Source organism: Carex rostrata, chromosome 3 (genome assembly GCF_964058835.1).
Source record: "Carex rostrata chromosome 3, lpCarRost1.2, whole genome shotgun sequence".
Taxonomy (NCBI): domain Eukaryota; kingdom Viridiplantae; phylum Streptophyta; class Magnoliopsida; order Poales; family Cyperaceae; genus Carex; species Carex rostrata.
In genome coordinates this window covers 13,935,556-13,954,385 of record NC_135920.1, presented here as the reverse complement: position 1 = coordinate 13,954,385, position 18,830 = coordinate 13,935,556, and the positions used below count along the sequence as shown (strand labels likewise).

At 31.7% G+C, this 18,830-nt stretch overlaps 2 protein-coding genes across 2 annotated transcripts; both read left to right on the top strand.

Moving 5' to 3' along the window:
- The first annotated feature begins 6,243 nt into the window (after positions 1-6,243).
- LOC144551645 (hydroxyproline-rich glycoprotein family protein) lies at positions 6,244-7,910 on the top strand. Its single transcript, XM_078299709.1, has one exon. The coding sequence runs from the start codon at positions 6,416-6,418 to the stop codon at positions 7,667-7,669; it is 1,254 nt and encodes a 417-aa protein (XP_078155835.1). The 5' UTR covers positions 6,244-6,415; the 3' UTR covers positions 7,670-7,910.
- Positions 7,911-12,549: 4,639 nt separating this feature from the next.
- CRK (ARP2/3 complex 16 kDa subunit (p16-Arc)) lies at positions 12,550-15,110 on the top strand. Its single transcript, XM_078299708.1, has 4 exons — positions 12,550-12,752; positions 13,710-13,782; positions 14,165-14,265; positions 14,750-15,110. Exons 1-4 carry the CDS (start codon positions 12,652-12,654, stop codon positions 14,883-14,885), a joined length of 411 nt encoding a protein of 136 aa, XP_078155834.1. The 5' UTR covers positions 12,550-12,651; the 3' UTR covers positions 14,886-15,110.
- Positions 15,111-18,830: the final 3,720 nt, after the last annotated feature.

Sequence of the window (18,830 nt, the reverse complement as noted above, 5' to 3'; positions counted from 1 at the left end):
AAATCTAACTAAAATTACTCAAAGTACTGATCTAACTAATAATCCGCAAATGTCATATATATATATATATATATATAGAGAGAGAGAGAGAGAGAGAGAGATGGGCTATGGTGCATTGCAATGCATAGGCCATGGTGTGCATTGGACCATAAATCACCGATTCAAAGTCCAAATGACCGATCCAAACCGTTCATCTTGTTCTCCATATTAATATGTGCTTGGAGACCAAATTTTACATTTTTTGGAATTTTTTTACTATTTATTAAGCCACTTTGAAAATCGCTGATCCAACGGTGACTGTTTCGAACAGTAAAATCAGATGCCACCGTTGGATCAGCGATTTTCAAAGTGGCTTAATAAATAGTAAAAAAATTCCAAAAAATGTAAAATTTGGTCTCCAAGCACATATTAATATGGAGAACAAGATGAACGATTTGGATCGGTCATTTGGACTTTGAATCGGTGATTTATGGTCCAATGCACACCATGGCCTATGCATTGCAATGCACCATAGCCCATCTCTCTCTCTCTCTCTATATATATATATATCACCCCTTTAATTATAACAGGAAAAGCCTTCAATTCCACTACATAACCAAAATAACATATATACAACAGCCCAAGTATTATAAACATGAGTATAAAATACATCATGACGGTTCATGCATATAACATTCAGTGATAATCTTTTTTTCTTTTCTTTTTTTCTATTATAGCCAGTAAGCAACACATTTTTTTTTTCTGTTTTTAGCAGAATTCAAACCCATGTTCTTTCATAAGAAATTAGGGTGTCCTAACCAACTGCACTAGACAACGACTAGACAGCGGTGCTTTCAGATCATAAAAGTTATGGCGCTATTTGAGCATAGCGCTGTTTTTTTAATCAGTCCGATATGATACGATAAATGCTATTTAAATCTTTGGTAACTATGGAAACGGTTCTTTAATATTTTAGAATTTTTTTGTCATCATATACCCACTTGTTTAATTTATTGTCTTAATTTTATATGGCAAACTTTTGATGCTCCACTAAACACAAATATTACATACAAATAATATTATTTTCTCATCTTGAGAGGGCATCCATCTTGAATTCGGATCCTGTAACTCAAAAGTTTTGAGTTTTAATATGATTTTGTTCAATCAAAATTTTCACGAATATTAAAGAAATATCGTAAATTTTACCACAAACAGAATTAATCTGAATTCTGATTGAATGGTCCTAATCCAAACTCAAATTTTGAGTTTCTTTAGCGGATTCGGACTCCTCATCTTCGGAGTAGTTCGGTAGATAAACTTATATACTGAAGAGACTGCAGAGAGAAATTAGGTTTGATATGATCATGATAAGAGGCAGACCTAATATATAAGAACTGGTACTAAAAATATACATCTCTTGTATAAATTACAGTAAAATGTCACGAGTACAAGAAATTGACCCCCCCATACTGTTTGTGAAATTTTATACTATTGATCTCTATTCTTTAAAAAATAAATAATAATTTGTGTATAATTTGAGAGATGTCTAGCATTTTAAAACTTTTTTAATAGAAAAAAAAAATCAAAAACTCACCAGTAACACTTCTTATTTTATATTATCTCTCTCTCACTCATCATTTTTATTAAATTTTTTTTTGACCCCCATTCTATGAATTTCTGTCTCCGCCTCTAAATATGATGGTGAATTTAACAAAAGATTAGACAATCTAAAAAAGGTGATTTGTGTGAATGGGGGAAGGCATTAACTGATTCCCATATGATGGTAACATCTAACTACAACTTCCCCGGTAAAAAGACAACGACTTGTTATAACATATTATTGTGCTTACAACTCAAGCTAAGATAGATATATATAGCAGAGGGAATACTTCACAGATACGGTGATATATCATCAAAGATAAGATAAAACAAACTATAGATTAATTAGATAATTTCTACTATATACATACATATTAAAATATTCCATGTGAGATTTCTCAGTATTCTCCACTTAATTATTAAAATAAATCCAATTCGCTTATAAAGGTTGTAACAACAAGGGAGAACCAGAAACTGGCGCAGATGGGGACAAAATTTTAGAATTAGATATAATTTTTACAAAGTGATGCGGTAATGTGCATAGTATGGATAATCCGTGCTATGGAGTATGGATTTATATTTCTATTTTTTTAGTTCAGAAATTCAATCTGAATCATTATACATGATATTGATGTGAAAATGTATTTGGAGATCAAATTTTATATTTGTTAGAATATTTTTATAATCATATTATGATCAATCCGTGCTATGAATTCATATATGTATTTTTAAATTTCAGACAGTCAATTTTAATCATTAAACATAATATTCATGTGAAAATATACTTGGCGATCAAATTTTACATTTATTAGAACGCTTTTGAGATGAAAAAACACTTAATTAAAAAAATTTGGACCATCTGACATTTAAAAAATTAATAAACAAATTCTAAAACATATAAAATTTGGTCTTTATATCCATTTTCATATTAAAATCATATTTAGCGATTTGATTCAACTATATAAAGTTTGAAAATAGAGGTATAGATTTATCTATATAAAGTTTGAAAATAGAGGTATAGATTTATCGCACGGATGGATCCAAAAGAAATTTTTAATATATTTTTAACTTCAAATATTGGAGACATGTTTAATTTTCAGCAGGCACTTCAAATTTGTAACATTTCAGTTGAATTAATTATTTTTACTTATGAAACTTCATATAAACTTTTTTGTTTTTTTTTTAATGTAAAAGAAACACCGTTGGCATTTATATAACAAAATTGCGGTCTTGATCCTCGCTTTTACATAATATAAAAATTGTAACTATTGTCCATACTTTCAATCCCTTGCAGAAAATAATCATGCGTTAATCAGAAAAGCTTTGTACCACCAAAAAAAAAAAAAATCTTGTAAATTTGTATAGTTTCGAATTGTCGGTATTTATTTACCATCCGTAAAGGTCACAGTATCTGACTAAGCAATAAGCATCATCCAAAAAAGTTGCAACCAACAACTTTTCTCTTTCATATAAATAAAAGCCAACGATAAGCATCTTCTCTATTGCTTTTGATTTTTCAAGGGATAATAGAAAATTTTACCTGTTTGGTTCTTCCGTGGCAATACTTGGTTGACATTTTTGTATGGGCTCTTTCATTGTTGCTTGCTCTCTATGATTTTTTCACCGTGTGTATTAAATCTGTCGCAATTTCGGATACATTAACTGTTAAATGATAGAAGTGTATAAAATCTCAGAGTAATATTTGGGGTATTAATATAAGAAAAATGGGCAATTTCCTATAGGTGTGTAACTCACTATACAATGAACCACTAGTACAAGTGCCACAGAAGAACGAGGGAGATGGGGGCAACAAAAGCGAACGCCGAACGGCCACAAGCACACAACACATGATGCCACGTAAAGTTTGCGAATGCATCCCATGCGGATTACGGTTCCATTGTGACTATTCAAATGGTCCATTGCATGTGCCATTATCTCTAATTGAAAGCATAATTACAAGATTCGCGAATTAATTCCGAAATTAACCCGAATAATTCATTTTTTTTGGTGATCTTGAACAGAACCCCGAATTATTCGGTTGACCGAACTTTGACCGAATTAAACCCAAATAATTCGCGAATTTTACAAATTATTCATGAATTATTTTTGAATTTTTCCCAAAAACTTTAATTTTGTTTTATTTTTTTACTCTCTTGCAGGACTGAGATATTTGATCCGAATAATTCCGAATTATTCCCGAATCATAAATTTTTGATCTCGCTGAACCGAACCCGAATAATTCATTTGTCACTATATTTGAAAGTATAGTTTGCAATAACGCAAACTCTTTATAGAAGACTTAAATTTATGATGAATGGTTTCAATTTTTTTTTATGATGTATTTTAAAATTAGTTAAAATCAAATTGTTCGAATAAAAGTGCTTTAAAATTTGTTTCTTCTTGTTGAAAAAAAATACAATCGATGTTAGCAAAATAGAAACCGTATGTATTTACTTGTTAATTTTGCTCGTCCGGAGCAAATTGTCCATTTAAAATCACGTTTCTGCATAATGTACAAAAGTTTCAAAAAAGTGTGAACTCTGTTTAACAGAAATTTTTATATATATCATATTTCAAAAAAAACAAAACACCTCAAATTATAGAGATTTCAAAAAATACCAGAGCCTTCAAGCCAATCTGCGGCCCCATTCTTAGGGAGCCACAGATTCATTTGGAGGCCCCTCAAAAACCTAAATATATATAATATTACAGTGTATTTTTGAATTTTTGAGGGGCCGCCAAGCCAATATGCCCCCCCCCCCCCCCAAGAATAGGGCCCATATTAGCTTGGCGGCCTTGATATTTTTCGAAATATTGAAAACATGTTTTTTTTTTTTTAGTATGGTATAAATAAAATTTGTAATCTGTTTAATTTATATTAAAAGAAACATTTTTACTCCCCTCATCATAAAATCCTCAATTCAGTATTTTTCCGGTCATTAGCAAGGTCTTTTTTCGATGTTGAAACTCTTTATCTAACTCTATATTGGAGTGTTCCAATGCCTCATGCCCTTCATACCTCATCATACATCATATTTTATATCTTTGTTTTTAAAGTCTAAATTCTCAATCCGAACCGTTCAACATAATATCCATACTACAATATAATTGAAGATGAAAATTTATAATTTTTGGAAATTTTTACTATTTTTTAAAATGGATTAATGACTGTTTTTTTCACGATCTAAAAACAGTGTTTTTGTACCTATCTTATAAAATAGTAAAACATTTCCAAAATTTATAAAATTTCTTCCCTAGGCATATTTTAGCATACATATCATGTTGAGTGATTCAGATTAACAATTTGAACTTTGAAAACAAAAATATAAAATATGAGGTATAATGAGGTATGGAAAACACGAAGCATTGGAACCCTCCTCCTCTAATATTATATGTACAAAATAAATATTTTATTGTCTCAAGTACACACTAAGAATAGAGAAAATATTTATTAAAGAGATTAACGGTATATTTTTTATCTACCAAACTTCAAGACAAACAATAAATTTACTAACTAAAAATACATGTGAGTGAATTGCTATCATTTTAACATAAGGTTTGTTTATAATTTAAAATTCAGGGATTTTTGTGTTCAGTATTTCATCCTTCGAATTAAAAGCTTCTGATAATTTATTAGATATATCATAAGTACTAAAGTATAATTTTTATTCTTACATTACTTTAATAAAGTACACCAAATAATTTCTTATGTAATATAATATTAAGAGCGAGGCAATGTTAACATGTATAGTACGTTCAGTGCTATAGATTTCTATCTTTTATTTTTAAAATTTAAATAGTCAATTCAAATGATTAAAAATAGCTTCTATATAAAAATATATATAAAGATTAAATTTTATATTATGTAGAATTTATTTACTATTTTTTAGATAAGTGGAAAATCATTGCTTTATGATGGTTCAAAGCTTTTAGATCAAGTGATTATTTATACTCAAAGATTTAAATAGTATTTATCACGCCATAGTAGAATGACTAAAAAAATGACGCTATGTTCATATAGTGCTGCTATAGCGTTAATAATGCCATAGTTTTTATAGTCCAAAAACGCTATAATAGCACTATAGTGCACTATTTAAAACCCTAAAAGAATAATAAAAATTATTTTAAAAATGTAAAATTTGGCGTCAAGTACATTTTTTATTTTTAAATGAAAATTATATTTAACTGTTTGTATCGACTATTTAAATTTTGAAATTGAAGCTATTAAATCGTAGTACGGTCATGAGCTCATTGAAAACTATTAAATTTAAATTATTTTAAATATGCATATTACCGTAGTCTCACTCTAATATTAATACTTAATATTATATTGTGACATAAATATAATATATTACTACGAGTAAGTTAAAGATTAACTTAAAAAGTCATTGAAAAAAAGGTCTTGAGCTGAACACTACATCTTAAAACATTATTTTAATAATATGACAAGAGCAAATCCATTTACTTATCTTTGCACAGTGATTCAGAGAAACTACTGTACATAGAGCTATATAATCCAGCGCCACAAAAGAACATCCAAACATGATATATTCGAATTGAACCGCACAAGTTGCTGACTTGTCACCTTTTGGCTTATATTATTAACAATTTAACATGATCAGTAAAACATAAAAAATCCATTTTATTATCAATAACACCCATCTTAATCCCCTTTAAATTCCCTGCTCTTTCTTGCTTTTCCCCCTTTTTCCTTCCTCACCAAGTCTCTCTCTCTCTCCTTCTCTGAAAGGCCAAGTTGAGGGAACAAAACAACCAACTCAAAAGCAAAAAAGAAACCAAAACACAAAACACAAAACCAAGATCCTCTCCTTCATTAATGGCAGAATTGACATCTCTTCTCAGACTAACCAACAAGCCATTTCTACAGAAAGCTCTGTTATTTATGTTACTTGCTCTGATTCTGCTACTTTTTCCTTCACAAGCACCTGAATTTTTTACAAATCAAACGATTGCAAACAAATTTTGGGAGCTTATCCATCTCCTCATCATCGGCATAGTCATCTCTTACGGGCTTTTCAGCCGTAGGAATACGGAAACAATACCCGGTAAGGAACCTGGCCTCGAACCCAACAACCCGAACTCCTATGTCTCACAAATTCTTCCTGGTTTAGATGACAAGGAAGAAGAGGAAGAGGAAGAAGAAGAAGGTAAGATACAACAGATATGGAGCAATCAATTTGACACAACAAAACCAGCAACTGTTAGCAATAAGCCGTTGTTTTTACCGGTTCGTAGCTTGAACCAACAAAGTGAAGAATCCAATAAGGATGAGAATTGCACTGCTCTACCGTCTCCTATACCATGGAGGTCTCGGTTGGGCCGAATCGAGCCTAGGGATGAATTGAGTGCTCCTAAGATCAAACCCATAAATTTGTCTAGCCCGCGTGCTAAACAACCCTCTCCTTCTTCTTCTCCTTCTCCTTCTCGCTCTTTAAGCAGAGAGAATTCAGAGAAGAAGAAAACCTTGTACAAGGAAACTACATCGTCCCGGCCCCCGGCTCCACCTCCACCTCCACCTCCGCCACCTTTTCTTGGTCATGCGTACCAGCCACCTTTCGCAGATCAAAAAACAAAATCAACCATGAGAACTTTTAAGGATGAATTGAAGGATGTAAGCATGAGACCGAAACCGAGGCCAAGACCATCATTCGAAAGTTCCAGTTCTTTTTCTCCGCCTCTGGTTGCCAAGTCGGTCCGGACATTTCGGCCTAAAGAGGCACAAATTGAACCTCCTAAAAAGGTTTTCATGGAACCACAAGAAGAGGATACTGTAGAAAGGTTTTCGATTTATTCGGATTCTGACGAAGTATCAGATAGCACGGACAGTGAAAGAGACGAAGAGGAAGAAATCGAAGAGTATTCTGATAAAGAGATGATAGAGAAGCCAAAATTTGGTATGGCAAAAGTTGAAGAGAAGAAGAGAATGAATGAAGAAAATGTGAATGAGGTGGATAAGAAGGCAGATGAGTTCATTGCGAAATTCAGAGAGCAGATCAGGTTGCAGAGGATCGAGTCGATCAAGCGATCGGCCGGTGAACGTGCCGTTAAAAGTCACAAGAAGATGGCCTAGAGATTGATTAGAGAACAACTTAGGAACTTTAGGTATGAGTGTATATGGGTTGATTAGAGAACAACTAATTAGCAGCGAAGGGAAAGTGATTTCTCATGAGCAACATGCTCTTTTTCTTTTGCCTCTTTTTTTTTCTTCCAAAAAGAAAACTTTGAGTGTATGAATGGATGAACTCGGTATATCAATCCTCTTGTCAATTAAATTATTATTCAAGTAATTTTCAGCAAAGAAAGCTTTAGTTTAGTGTCACGATACAACTGATCGACCACTTAATTCAATACATTTTCATTCTAGTTAAATTGAAAAGATGCATGGATTTTCATTCTAGTCAAATCTCATCACGTATAACATATGAACAAACTCTTAGTGTGATAATACTTGAAGCATTTCTTATATATTGATTCTACAAATCAATAGTATTAATTTATATACTATCGACCCTCGTCGTACTTTTTTTCAACTGAAATGATAGTATGAGAGTGCAAACTATCTTATCTAATTATTATCGTAAATAGTATTTTATTAATTTTGAATAAAATTGAAACTTCTATCTATAATAAAATATCAAAATTCAACTAATGAATTAGCCATTTTCATTTTTCATTAGAAGAGGATTAGAAGAGATTTGTATATAAGGTTTAATAAAAAAAAGAGATTTGTATATAAGGTTCCCAAAATTTATATTTTATTTTAACATATATATTATTATATATAAATTATAAATATATTTATAAAATTTATTTATCTATACGTGCAGGGGTGTTCATCGGTTCGGTTCGGTTGAAACCGAATCGAATTAGTGAAATCAAAGTTTTATTTCGGTTTCAAAAATTGAACCGAACAGAACCGTTTAAGCCTATCAACGGAACCGAACCAAACCGAAATTTTATTTCAGTTTGTTCGGTTCAAACCGGATTACATTAATTTCCAGCAAAAAAAAAATCAAAGTTTTGTTCACAAATCGGTAATAAAATTAAAATTAAAATACCCACTTAATCTATAAGGAAATGAAAAGTGCAAAAATTGATGATCTGTTTTCTAACGAACGAAAATCACTATTATTATTCTTTTTACAAAAAAATCTAATGAATATATATACAAAGATTTCAGTTTTCCCAAAAAAAAAAAAACAAAACAAAGAACAGAACCCAAAAAACAAAGAAAAGAAAAATTAAACTGAAGTAACAAAAACAAGATAGATTGTTTAGTTGAATCCAAGAGATTCAGAATTGAAATAGGTTTTGTTGGATCTCAGAGAAAAATTAGCACTTCAGAGAGAGAGTGCCTCTATGCCTTCTCTTGAGATTAAAGAGAATAAATAAATAAGTATTAATAAAAGAGTTAGGCTGGGGTGCTATGGATAGCATAGTGGCCTCTATGCTACGGCTCAATATTCGAGTTTTCAAAATTCAAACGGTCGATCCGAACCGTTCATCTTATTCTCCATATTAATATCTACTTGGAGACCAAATTTTACATTTTTCTGAATTTTTTTACTATTTATTAAGTATTTTACAAAATTGTTGATCCAACGGTGGCTGCACAAAACAGTAAAACCGTTGGATTAACGATTTTCAAAGTGGCTTAATAAATAGTAAAAAAATTCAGAAAATTATAAAATTTGGTCTCCAAGTAGATATTAATATGAAGAATAAGATGAACGGTTCGGATCGACCGTTTGAATTTTGAAAACTCAAATATTGAGCCGTAGCATAGAGGCCACTATGCTATCCATAGCACCCAGCCTAACTCTTAATAAAAACAGGAGAAAAGAAAAGATATAGGTAGAAAAATTGAAAAGATGGGTTGAATGTAAGAAATGGGCTTTGGGGAACTGATGGAGGAAGAGAGAGAGAGAGAGGGGTAAAGACAAAAAAACAGCTATTACATTGAGAAGTGTGAAACCTTAGACATGCTTGGAGGGGTTGGAGTAGAACCGCTTCGTTTGAAATTCAGAAATGAACCGCATCAAATTTGGTTCAAGCAGATTTAATAAAGACTAGTTCGGTTGTTTCAGTATGATCGGTTTTTAATTTTTTTAAACTGAACCGATCCATTAATCTAAAAAAACCAAACTGTTTAATCCGATCTAAATCGGTTTGGTTCAAAACCGATTAAATTGGACCTAATGAACACCCCTATATACGTAGACCAAATAATACAATTCAAGCAAAAGTTCCTAGATTCATGACGATATAGATCGGCATATAAGTTATCATAGTTGCATATCCATCATTGGAGTCTCCAGCAATTCTTCCAATAATTACATATCTGATTTGACCGATGGACGAATATGCAAGCATACGTTTCATGCTTGTTTGAGTAATAGCAATGAGATTCTCCAATATCATGCTAAGATAAGAATAGCTAGGATTTCCAAAAGAAGATGCCATTTGTTTGATAAGAAAGAAGAAGGAATATCGAAAATTCGTGTGGTTGAAGCTGAAGTAGCTACTTTTGAAGTAACAAGGGGAGGGTACTTCAAAAAATAAAAATAAAAGATTAATTCGTTCTTGATAGTTATTTCTTTAATCAGTGAATACTAGCATACTCTATATCGAAATCGTAGGGAAGTACTACTTGATTATTTTTACTAATTTTAAGTCCTTATCGATCTCTAACAAGATAATGAATTCTACCTCATCGGACATTTATTCTAGTATCTGGAGCACGAAATAAATAGAATAGACCAAGAAAATAAAAATTGAACTATGATTCATACTTATTATTCAGTCAGACCTCATAACCGGACTCATAAAAACGGGAATATATTAACTAGAATATATATTTCCAAAATATATATTTTTTAAATCAAACGAATTATACTTCATTCATATTTTTATTTTGACCGAAGGGCAACTCTTTCTGTCAATTTTTTTGAGTCAAGTCATTGGATCTATAAAAAAATGATAAATCAAATGATTTTTACTCAGAGATCCTTTGAGTTTAGCTTGAAAATAAATCATTGTGATTCTATTATAAATCTGAGGTTTTAAAGTGATTCATATGATCTCAACAATTAAAAATATTAACATATACATATGCACTATAAATGTCTTGTGGGCATTATATTTATTGTATTTGTTTGATTTAGCACAAAATAAATTTATTTGCATTTTTAATAGTTTCAGTAGATATGATACAGATAGGCTGGATCCATATTCGTATCTGTCTAAAATTAACAGGTAACGAACGAGATCATTATCAAATAAATTGATAGTTTATATAATTTAAACCAAAAATATAACAAACAAATAAATATACTCAATGCATCATGTATATAATATCATAAAATATAAAAGTTATAATTATTGATCCAATCATTTAAAAAAAAAAATTATTAATTGCATATAGCATATTCTTTTTTTATCACAAATTACTAATTATTTATAATGTTGAATGAATCAATCTAATTATAATAATGAAAAGAATATAGTAATATGTACAAAATGATTTATTATCGTATATAATTCATATTTATCAATTATCCTATAATGTAACGGGTACGAAGTAACTCTTATCATACCGTTTACTTGATAAAATAACGAAAAAATTTCATACCTATACCCAAAACCATTAAGTTAACAAAAAATATATTCTTACCGAGATAGGCTACGGTGAGTTGCGAAGTAAAATGCGTTTCTACTTCACGCTGTATTTTTATTTTGAAAGCCCAAACGACCGATCCGAACCGTTAGATATTTAATCCATATTGAAATGTGCTTGGAGACCAAATTTTACATTTTTTGGAATTTTTTTACTATTTATTAAGCATTTTTGAAAACTGCTGTTTTGCTGTGAACAGTAAAAAACAGTAAAATTTTGTGAACCCTCAGATCAGCGGCATTCAAAATTGCTTAATAAATAGTAAAAAAATTCCAAAAAATGTAAAATTTGGTCTCCAAGCACATTTCAATATGGAGAACAAGATGAACGGTTCGGATCTACGTTTTGAACTTTAAAATCACAAAATATGAGCGTGAAGTAAAATAGTCGCTTTACTTCGCAACTCACCGTAGCCCAGCTCTATTCTTACCTATATCTGCCTCTTCAAATACGATACATATTGAATAAATAGATAAAAGGGGTTCATTAACATCCATTAAAGTAAGAAATTAATCAATGCAAGTAAGAAATAGATTTAAAAAAAAAACTAAAATATATTTTGTTCACAAACTAAGAATAAGTATCATTTTTATATTACACTGCATCAGACTTGTACTGTGGAATATCAGTGAAGAAAATATTTTTTCTCAATTTTTTTGGCCTTTCAAGCGAGATGTAGTTTTACAAATTTCAGTTATGCCCTTAATTTTCAGTAATGGGCTTTACAAATAATTTAGAAAGGTAAATTGAGTTAAATTCTGATAGAAATAAGAAATCACAACATAATTGCAATTCTGCAAATGACCCCAGGGTATTTTTGTCTATGAAATTTAACAAAGCTGTTGGGAGAAAATTTTAAGCTGACCAAAGCCACAAAGCAGGAGTCTAGGTCCCTGAAGTAACTCAAAATTTGAGATTAGATCTGGACCGTCTGATCAGAATCCGGGCCAATCAGGCCCGAGGTGAAGTCCACGGGGCTCCTTTAATATTCGTGTCAATGCAGATCGAACGGTATGGATCTAAACACAAAATTTTGAGGTAACTCAGGTGAAATGAATTCCCCCAATGAGCCTCTCTTCGCAAGAGTCCGTGTCCCCGCAGGTACCTGAGGGGTAATATAAATAAACTAATGTTCCAGATTAACCCAAGCCGGGCCCAACTCAATCTGGTGCCTATAAATTACAGGGTTATGCTTTAAGATTGATGTAAAGTTAAAAGAACAGTCTGGATTTAGTTATTGTACCTCAGGTACCTTGGGGGATCCCAATTCTCTTCTCACACGCGCGCACCAGCACTGAGCTCGGCGACAAGGTCTTCGCCTCTACGCCTTCGAGAGAAGTCCTTCGAACTTGAACGCGAAACTTGTAAGTGGATCAATGGCGGCGGAGGAAGAGTATCTAGAAGCCGAAGAGAACCTAGAGGCGATTATCACGCGGATCGAGCAGAAATCTCGCAAGATCGAGAGCCTCCTCAAACAGTACGCACCACCCTTTTTTTCTTTTTGCCTTTCTCTTATTCATCCTTTAGTTTGGGTGTTTTGTTGCATGGTCGACTGTAACTTGAGGGTTGAAATTGGAGGGATTGCTACTTATTTGCAGAATTGTGCATTAATCAAGGCTTAGTTTCAGATAATTAATGGCTAAATCGAACCATTTTCTGGTACTAGTGAAATACTGTACTTTTTCTGAAGAAGTCAGGTCTGGTAAAATAGGGTTCATTAAAAATGTAGCTTCTTCCAAGCAATTTGATGATATCAGTCCAATAATTTAGTCTAAATCTTTTTTTTTTTTTTTTTTTTCAATTAGCAGATCAATGTGTTAACTATTAACCAGTTGCTTTAGGACCTTGAGCTGATTAGGTGGACATTTGGTTTTTTATATTCTTAATTTCCTCTTTAATAGCAGTGGTATGTAATTGTAATGCTACATTGTAAATGGGACGGGATTATTTTTTTTTTATTTTTTATGAAAGAAAGGCTGTGTAGCAGACTGTTTTCGTATTTTTACCAGTAAATTATTTACAGACTCCTAAGTTGTCTTGTAGAAAAGAAAAGACTAAACCCCTATATAAACCCCATGGATACCCGGCAATGCCTTAGTAACTCACACCCGGCATCCTTAACTAGCTACTGAACTTAGCTAAATGACTCATTGGCTAGACAATAGCAAGATTTCAGCACTTCCATACATCATTGGCAGGATATCCGAAACTCAAAATGGGACGGGATTAATTAATATGTAATAGAGGTATACCAGCACACAAACTCTGGACTCACAGCTCTAGTATCATGTACCAACTAGTTGCACTAATAGCTTCAGCTGGTCAAGGAGTTGATAATTTGGTACTATAAAAATACTTTCAATAAATGTGAACTCCTAATATTGTCTGTCTTTTTTTTTTCTTTACAAGAGTTTTCTTTTCTGTGTTATGTCAGATCAAAACCAGTTGATGCGCTTAAAACAGCGCTAGAGGGATCTGCTCTCAAAACGCGTGATGAGCGATGCAAGGTCCCTTTTTAAATAATTTTATTTACCCTTTGAATATATATCTTGAGTATTGGTCCATGAAAACCTTTGTTCTGATATTATTCATAGATAGTACAGTTAAATTGGCTTATTAGCACAACAAGGGTTATCAATGTTAATTTGCCCTGAATGGGAACAGCATAGTTTACTGGTTTAGATATAAAAGGGACTAAAAATGAGATTAATCTACCTTTTTCACACAAGACAACAATGACAGAATTAAGAGAAATTTGGAGAGTCGTAAATGTTTATGAACTGCTTAGGAACTACATAAAATTCAGATCAGTCTTCACTTTGTACTCTTGAAGTTGCCTATAGAGTAATTTTGACTTTATATTTGTTTTGATGGTGATTGATGAGGCAGTCAGCACATTGGATAGTGGTTCATCGAGCCCTGATGGCAATCAAGGATGTTGATGGCATGATCTCTTCGCTTGATCCTGAGTATTATGATATTCTCATGAAGTAAGATCTCTCATCATCATATTTGTTTTAGAATAAATTAATTTTCTCATTTTAGTGTGATTTTATTATTATTCTTCTTTTTCTCTTTGATACTTCTCAATTCTTCCACTTAATCGTTGCACACAAATAGTTAATGAAATTTGGTATTGTTTTGGTTAGGATATAAATCTAAGGATTAGATTGGTGTACTTTGGTACCACTTTGATCAGGGGGATCCAGGATAACAGTTTTTCTGGTACAAGTATCATTTGAAAAGTGTGTTTTGCCCTTTCTTGGGTTCAGCCTTTTTTATGTTTGCCTATGTAGTATCGGATGAATTGGTGCATATTTGTTTTAAACTAGGGATGATTCAGGCTTAGTTGCAGAATCTATGGTTCATTGTCGGTAGTTGCCAATGTTAAGGTAAAAAATAGTGAAGCATAGGGTTTGTACTGTGAAGGTGAAAAGAATATCTGCATCTTAATTTTATTTTATTTAATTTCAGATACTTGTATAGAGGATTGGCTACAGGAGATAGGCCGACTTGTGATCAGTGCCTCAGAATTCATGAAAAACTGACAGAGAAAGCTGGGTTGGGTTGTATTCTTCGCTCCCTTTCTGACACTGTCAATACTGTCTAATAATCTATATTTTAGTGAGAATAAATCATTCTGCAATTATTCAGTATATTTGTAGCGAGAACTTTATGCTCATGAGTTATTACATCGGTAGTATAGAAAGGTATCTTACTTTTATATATATATATACACACTCTTTTTTTGTTGGACGTGTGGATTGTGGAGCTCTCTTCAATAATTCACACTTAAAAAATATTGGGTTACTATCAATCTATATTATTACTAGAATTCTCCCTTTTTTTTAGGAGATCATGATAAATCATTATTGGTATGATCTGTGCAGCATTTGTAATCTGCTAAGGCAATAATTAGTAACGTCACAAAGCGCTTTATGAATTTTAGGCTAGAAAACAAGCAATATGGCTTTAACATTTTCTACTAAGCCCATACAATGTGCATAGAAAATATTTTTGGGCTGAGTATGGGCTACTATATATTGGCCATAGGTTCATAAGTAATCCAAGTTTTTATTCCATGCGTACTAAATATATACTGGCAAGCTTCCTAAGTCTTTAAGATTAAAGAAGTCCCCTTTAACTTGCTTAACTGTTTAATTTGGCCGAACATCGATTCTTTAGTACGGATTAAGAACACTTCTTTAAATCTTCTTTTGTCTGGGTCTTAAGGTACCTCTATCCTTTCCTTTACAACTTGTTTGGATGGAGAGTAGAGGAAGGGAAGTGAGGTGACTAATAGAAGGGAATGGAATAAATTAGATAGAAAGATTAACATATTTAATCTCTTCGTATTTGGATGATTAATGAGGAAAAATAAATTTAACTTTTTTTTTTTTCCGTCATATTTCTTGTTTGGTTGATTAAAATCTAAAAGGTAATGAGAAATTTGATGGTGGTGGTAGGTTTGTGGTAAAAAAAGTTGGATGAGAATTATATTTGTAAGATATATGTTTGGACATTTGTGCCATTTTTTTTTTTGAAAATATTTCCAGTAAAATTTCTCAACATCTGTTACACTTCAAATCGGAAGGAAAATTAATTCTGAAAATTAATTCTATTGATTATAATCATGTAAGGTTAAATTTCTCACATCTTGTACCATTCACATTCAACATAATTTTGTCAACCAAACACGATTCGAGAGAAAATTTTCTTTTCTTCCCTGAAAGATTAGAGAGAGAGAGAAGAAGAAGATAAAGAAAGAGAGAAACTAAATCTTGTATTTCATATTCTACAACCGATACATTGTGATGGTACATCTATATATATATATATATATTGAATACAAGATACGCCTTAGCTTCTAATTGATTTATGTTACATGATAGCTTTACTAACTAATAGTTTTTTACAAAGAGTTTGACTGAGACAACTCTTGCTAACTACTGTCTAATATTTCCATTCCTGTCCTTTCTCTACTCTCCATTCAAATAAGGTGTTAGCTTCTTTAATTATTACTGACGGATTAAGACAACTAATGTAAATTAAGAAGTATTGCTGAACAGCCGTGATACTAGAAAAAAAAAATGCAAGATTTATATTGTCATATTAATTATTAATATCTTTTTGCTTTAGCTCGTATGTCAGCTGTTTTGCACATTACCTATCGTCAACATGAAAGTTCCACTTGTATCGGGGTACGTGATTTTATTGTAGAAATTGTAATTATAGCTCAAATCATATTATATTTGACATAGAGGTTAGTAAACTATATCCCTCTGTTTTAGCCTTGGATATATGGTCACTAATTTAAACCTATGATTGTTCATAATTACATTTAATTTTAACCTCTTTAAGATCATTTTAGTTTTAAGAAAAAGGTTGGACAGCGACAAAACACACTTTAATTTATATTCAAATTAGATGTCCCAATTTCCTACTCATTGAATGAAAATTACTTGCACTTCTTCCTTTTGCCTGTTACATTATTTTGGAGAAAAAAGTGTAGTAGGTAAAAAAAAAAGAGAAAGAGACCTGTGGAAAATTCATCCTTTTTACACTCTGATTTCGAATTGAACAAAATTGTCAAAATTATACTCGTAACTCACTTCGCAACCTCCGCTCCTAAAAATTTTCAATTCTGAAGTAGATAACTTGCGTCAGTCACACATGCAGACTTTGAAATTGAGCTAAGGGAAAGTAAAAAAATGAGTTGAGCTGGAAAAGAAAATGAATTGAGAAGAATAAAAATTTGACATAAGAGTAGGCAAACTTGTTCATTAGAAATAAGCAATAATCCAAAACTATGTAAATTAATCTTTTTTAAAATTCAGAAATAAACAATTGCCTACATATAAACCTTACTAAGTTTGCCTCTAATTGGTCAGTCATGATCAGGGTTATAAATAACTAGCTATAGCTATGTAATAACTGCGTTATAGCTTTTTCGAATCTCAAAAACTATAACGCTATGAATCACTTTTCTTTTATAATAATTCTAAATAGATAGCTATTATTGCGCAATAGTTTTTTCAGACCTTAAAAGTTATAGTGTTATAATCGCTATTTAGAACCTTAATCATGATCATATTCTCGCTTCCCTCTCTTCCCTTTTCCACCATGCTTGGATGGAGAGTAGAGGAAGGAATAGGAGGTTAAGAATAGAAGGGAATGAAATGGAATAGAAAAGAAGATTAACATATTTAACCTCTTCGTATTTGGATGATTAATGAGAGAAAATAAATGTAACTTTCATTTCCGTCTTATTTTTTATTTGGTTGACTAAAATTTAGGAGGTTAATGATAAATTCGCTGACTGTTGTGGGTTTGAGGAAAAAATCTTGTATGAGAATTATATATGTAAAATATAGGATTAGACATTTGTGTTATTTTTTCTAAAAATATTTGTAACAAAATTTTTTTCCATCCGTTACACCCCAATTTGAAAGGGAAACTGATTCTATTAATTATAATGATACAAGGTTAAACCTTTCACCTCCGACATAATTTTAACAACCAAACACGATTCAACGGAAAGTTTTTGTTTCTTTCCATTCCCTCCCTTCCTCTACTCTCCATCCAAACAAGGTGTTCTTTTCCTTATGTAAGAGTATTGTTTGGAAAGAACAAAGGATTGATTACTAGGCTACGTACAGATTTGGAATTCGTATCCTCTGCATTAACTTAGAAGGTAATTTTTTGAGTTAATGAATATCAACTGTTAGATATGTTTTAAAATTTGTATGAACTAAATCTGCATTAATATTAAAAGATTTTTTATATTTCAAACTGAAATTAAATTAACTCCGTTTAAAATCAGACAGTTGATATTCATTAATTCAAAAGAGATTTTTTTAAATTATCTTTTGAGTTAATGCAGAGGATACGCGTTCACAGATTTCTCGGTGTATAGTTTGGTAGTTTACCAGGCTACAGATTAAATTTGAAGGTTTGAACCGCAGTTTCTTGCTAATAGCAACTGTGGCACTTCCTTGTTGGCTCAATCATGAATCACATGACTACCTCGCCACATGGCCGGTCAATATTAATTTCACCGCAATAATTATTAATTAGTGAGAGATAAATACAAATCCAAAGCGGTACAAATCATTGATCGTTCTAGAGTCTAGACCAATAATTTATTTGACTAAAGAGATCATTCAACAAGTTCATTGGTCTGTGTTAGCTTAGCTTAAAACGCATTCCCACTTCCCCTAAAATACTCCTCCAAGGAAACATACCGACATGTGTTTCTGAGGTCATGAGGTGGAAACTAATTAGAACTATCTCGGTCAAGACTTAAGATTCAAATTAATACGTGTGTTATTTTCTTAAGTTCCCATGTGTGTAGCTCCTAAATGCACATATAAAGCACCGCATATTATTGAATTATTCAAGTGTGACGTAGAAAGTTAGCAGAAAGCTTCAAATGCAATACAGTGACAATTTGCAAATTTGCGATGATACTGTTGGTATACTGTCGCACATACTCCTATTGTTAATAGAAAAAAAAACATCTTTATATCGGTATATCCTCGTAGAAAGTCATTTT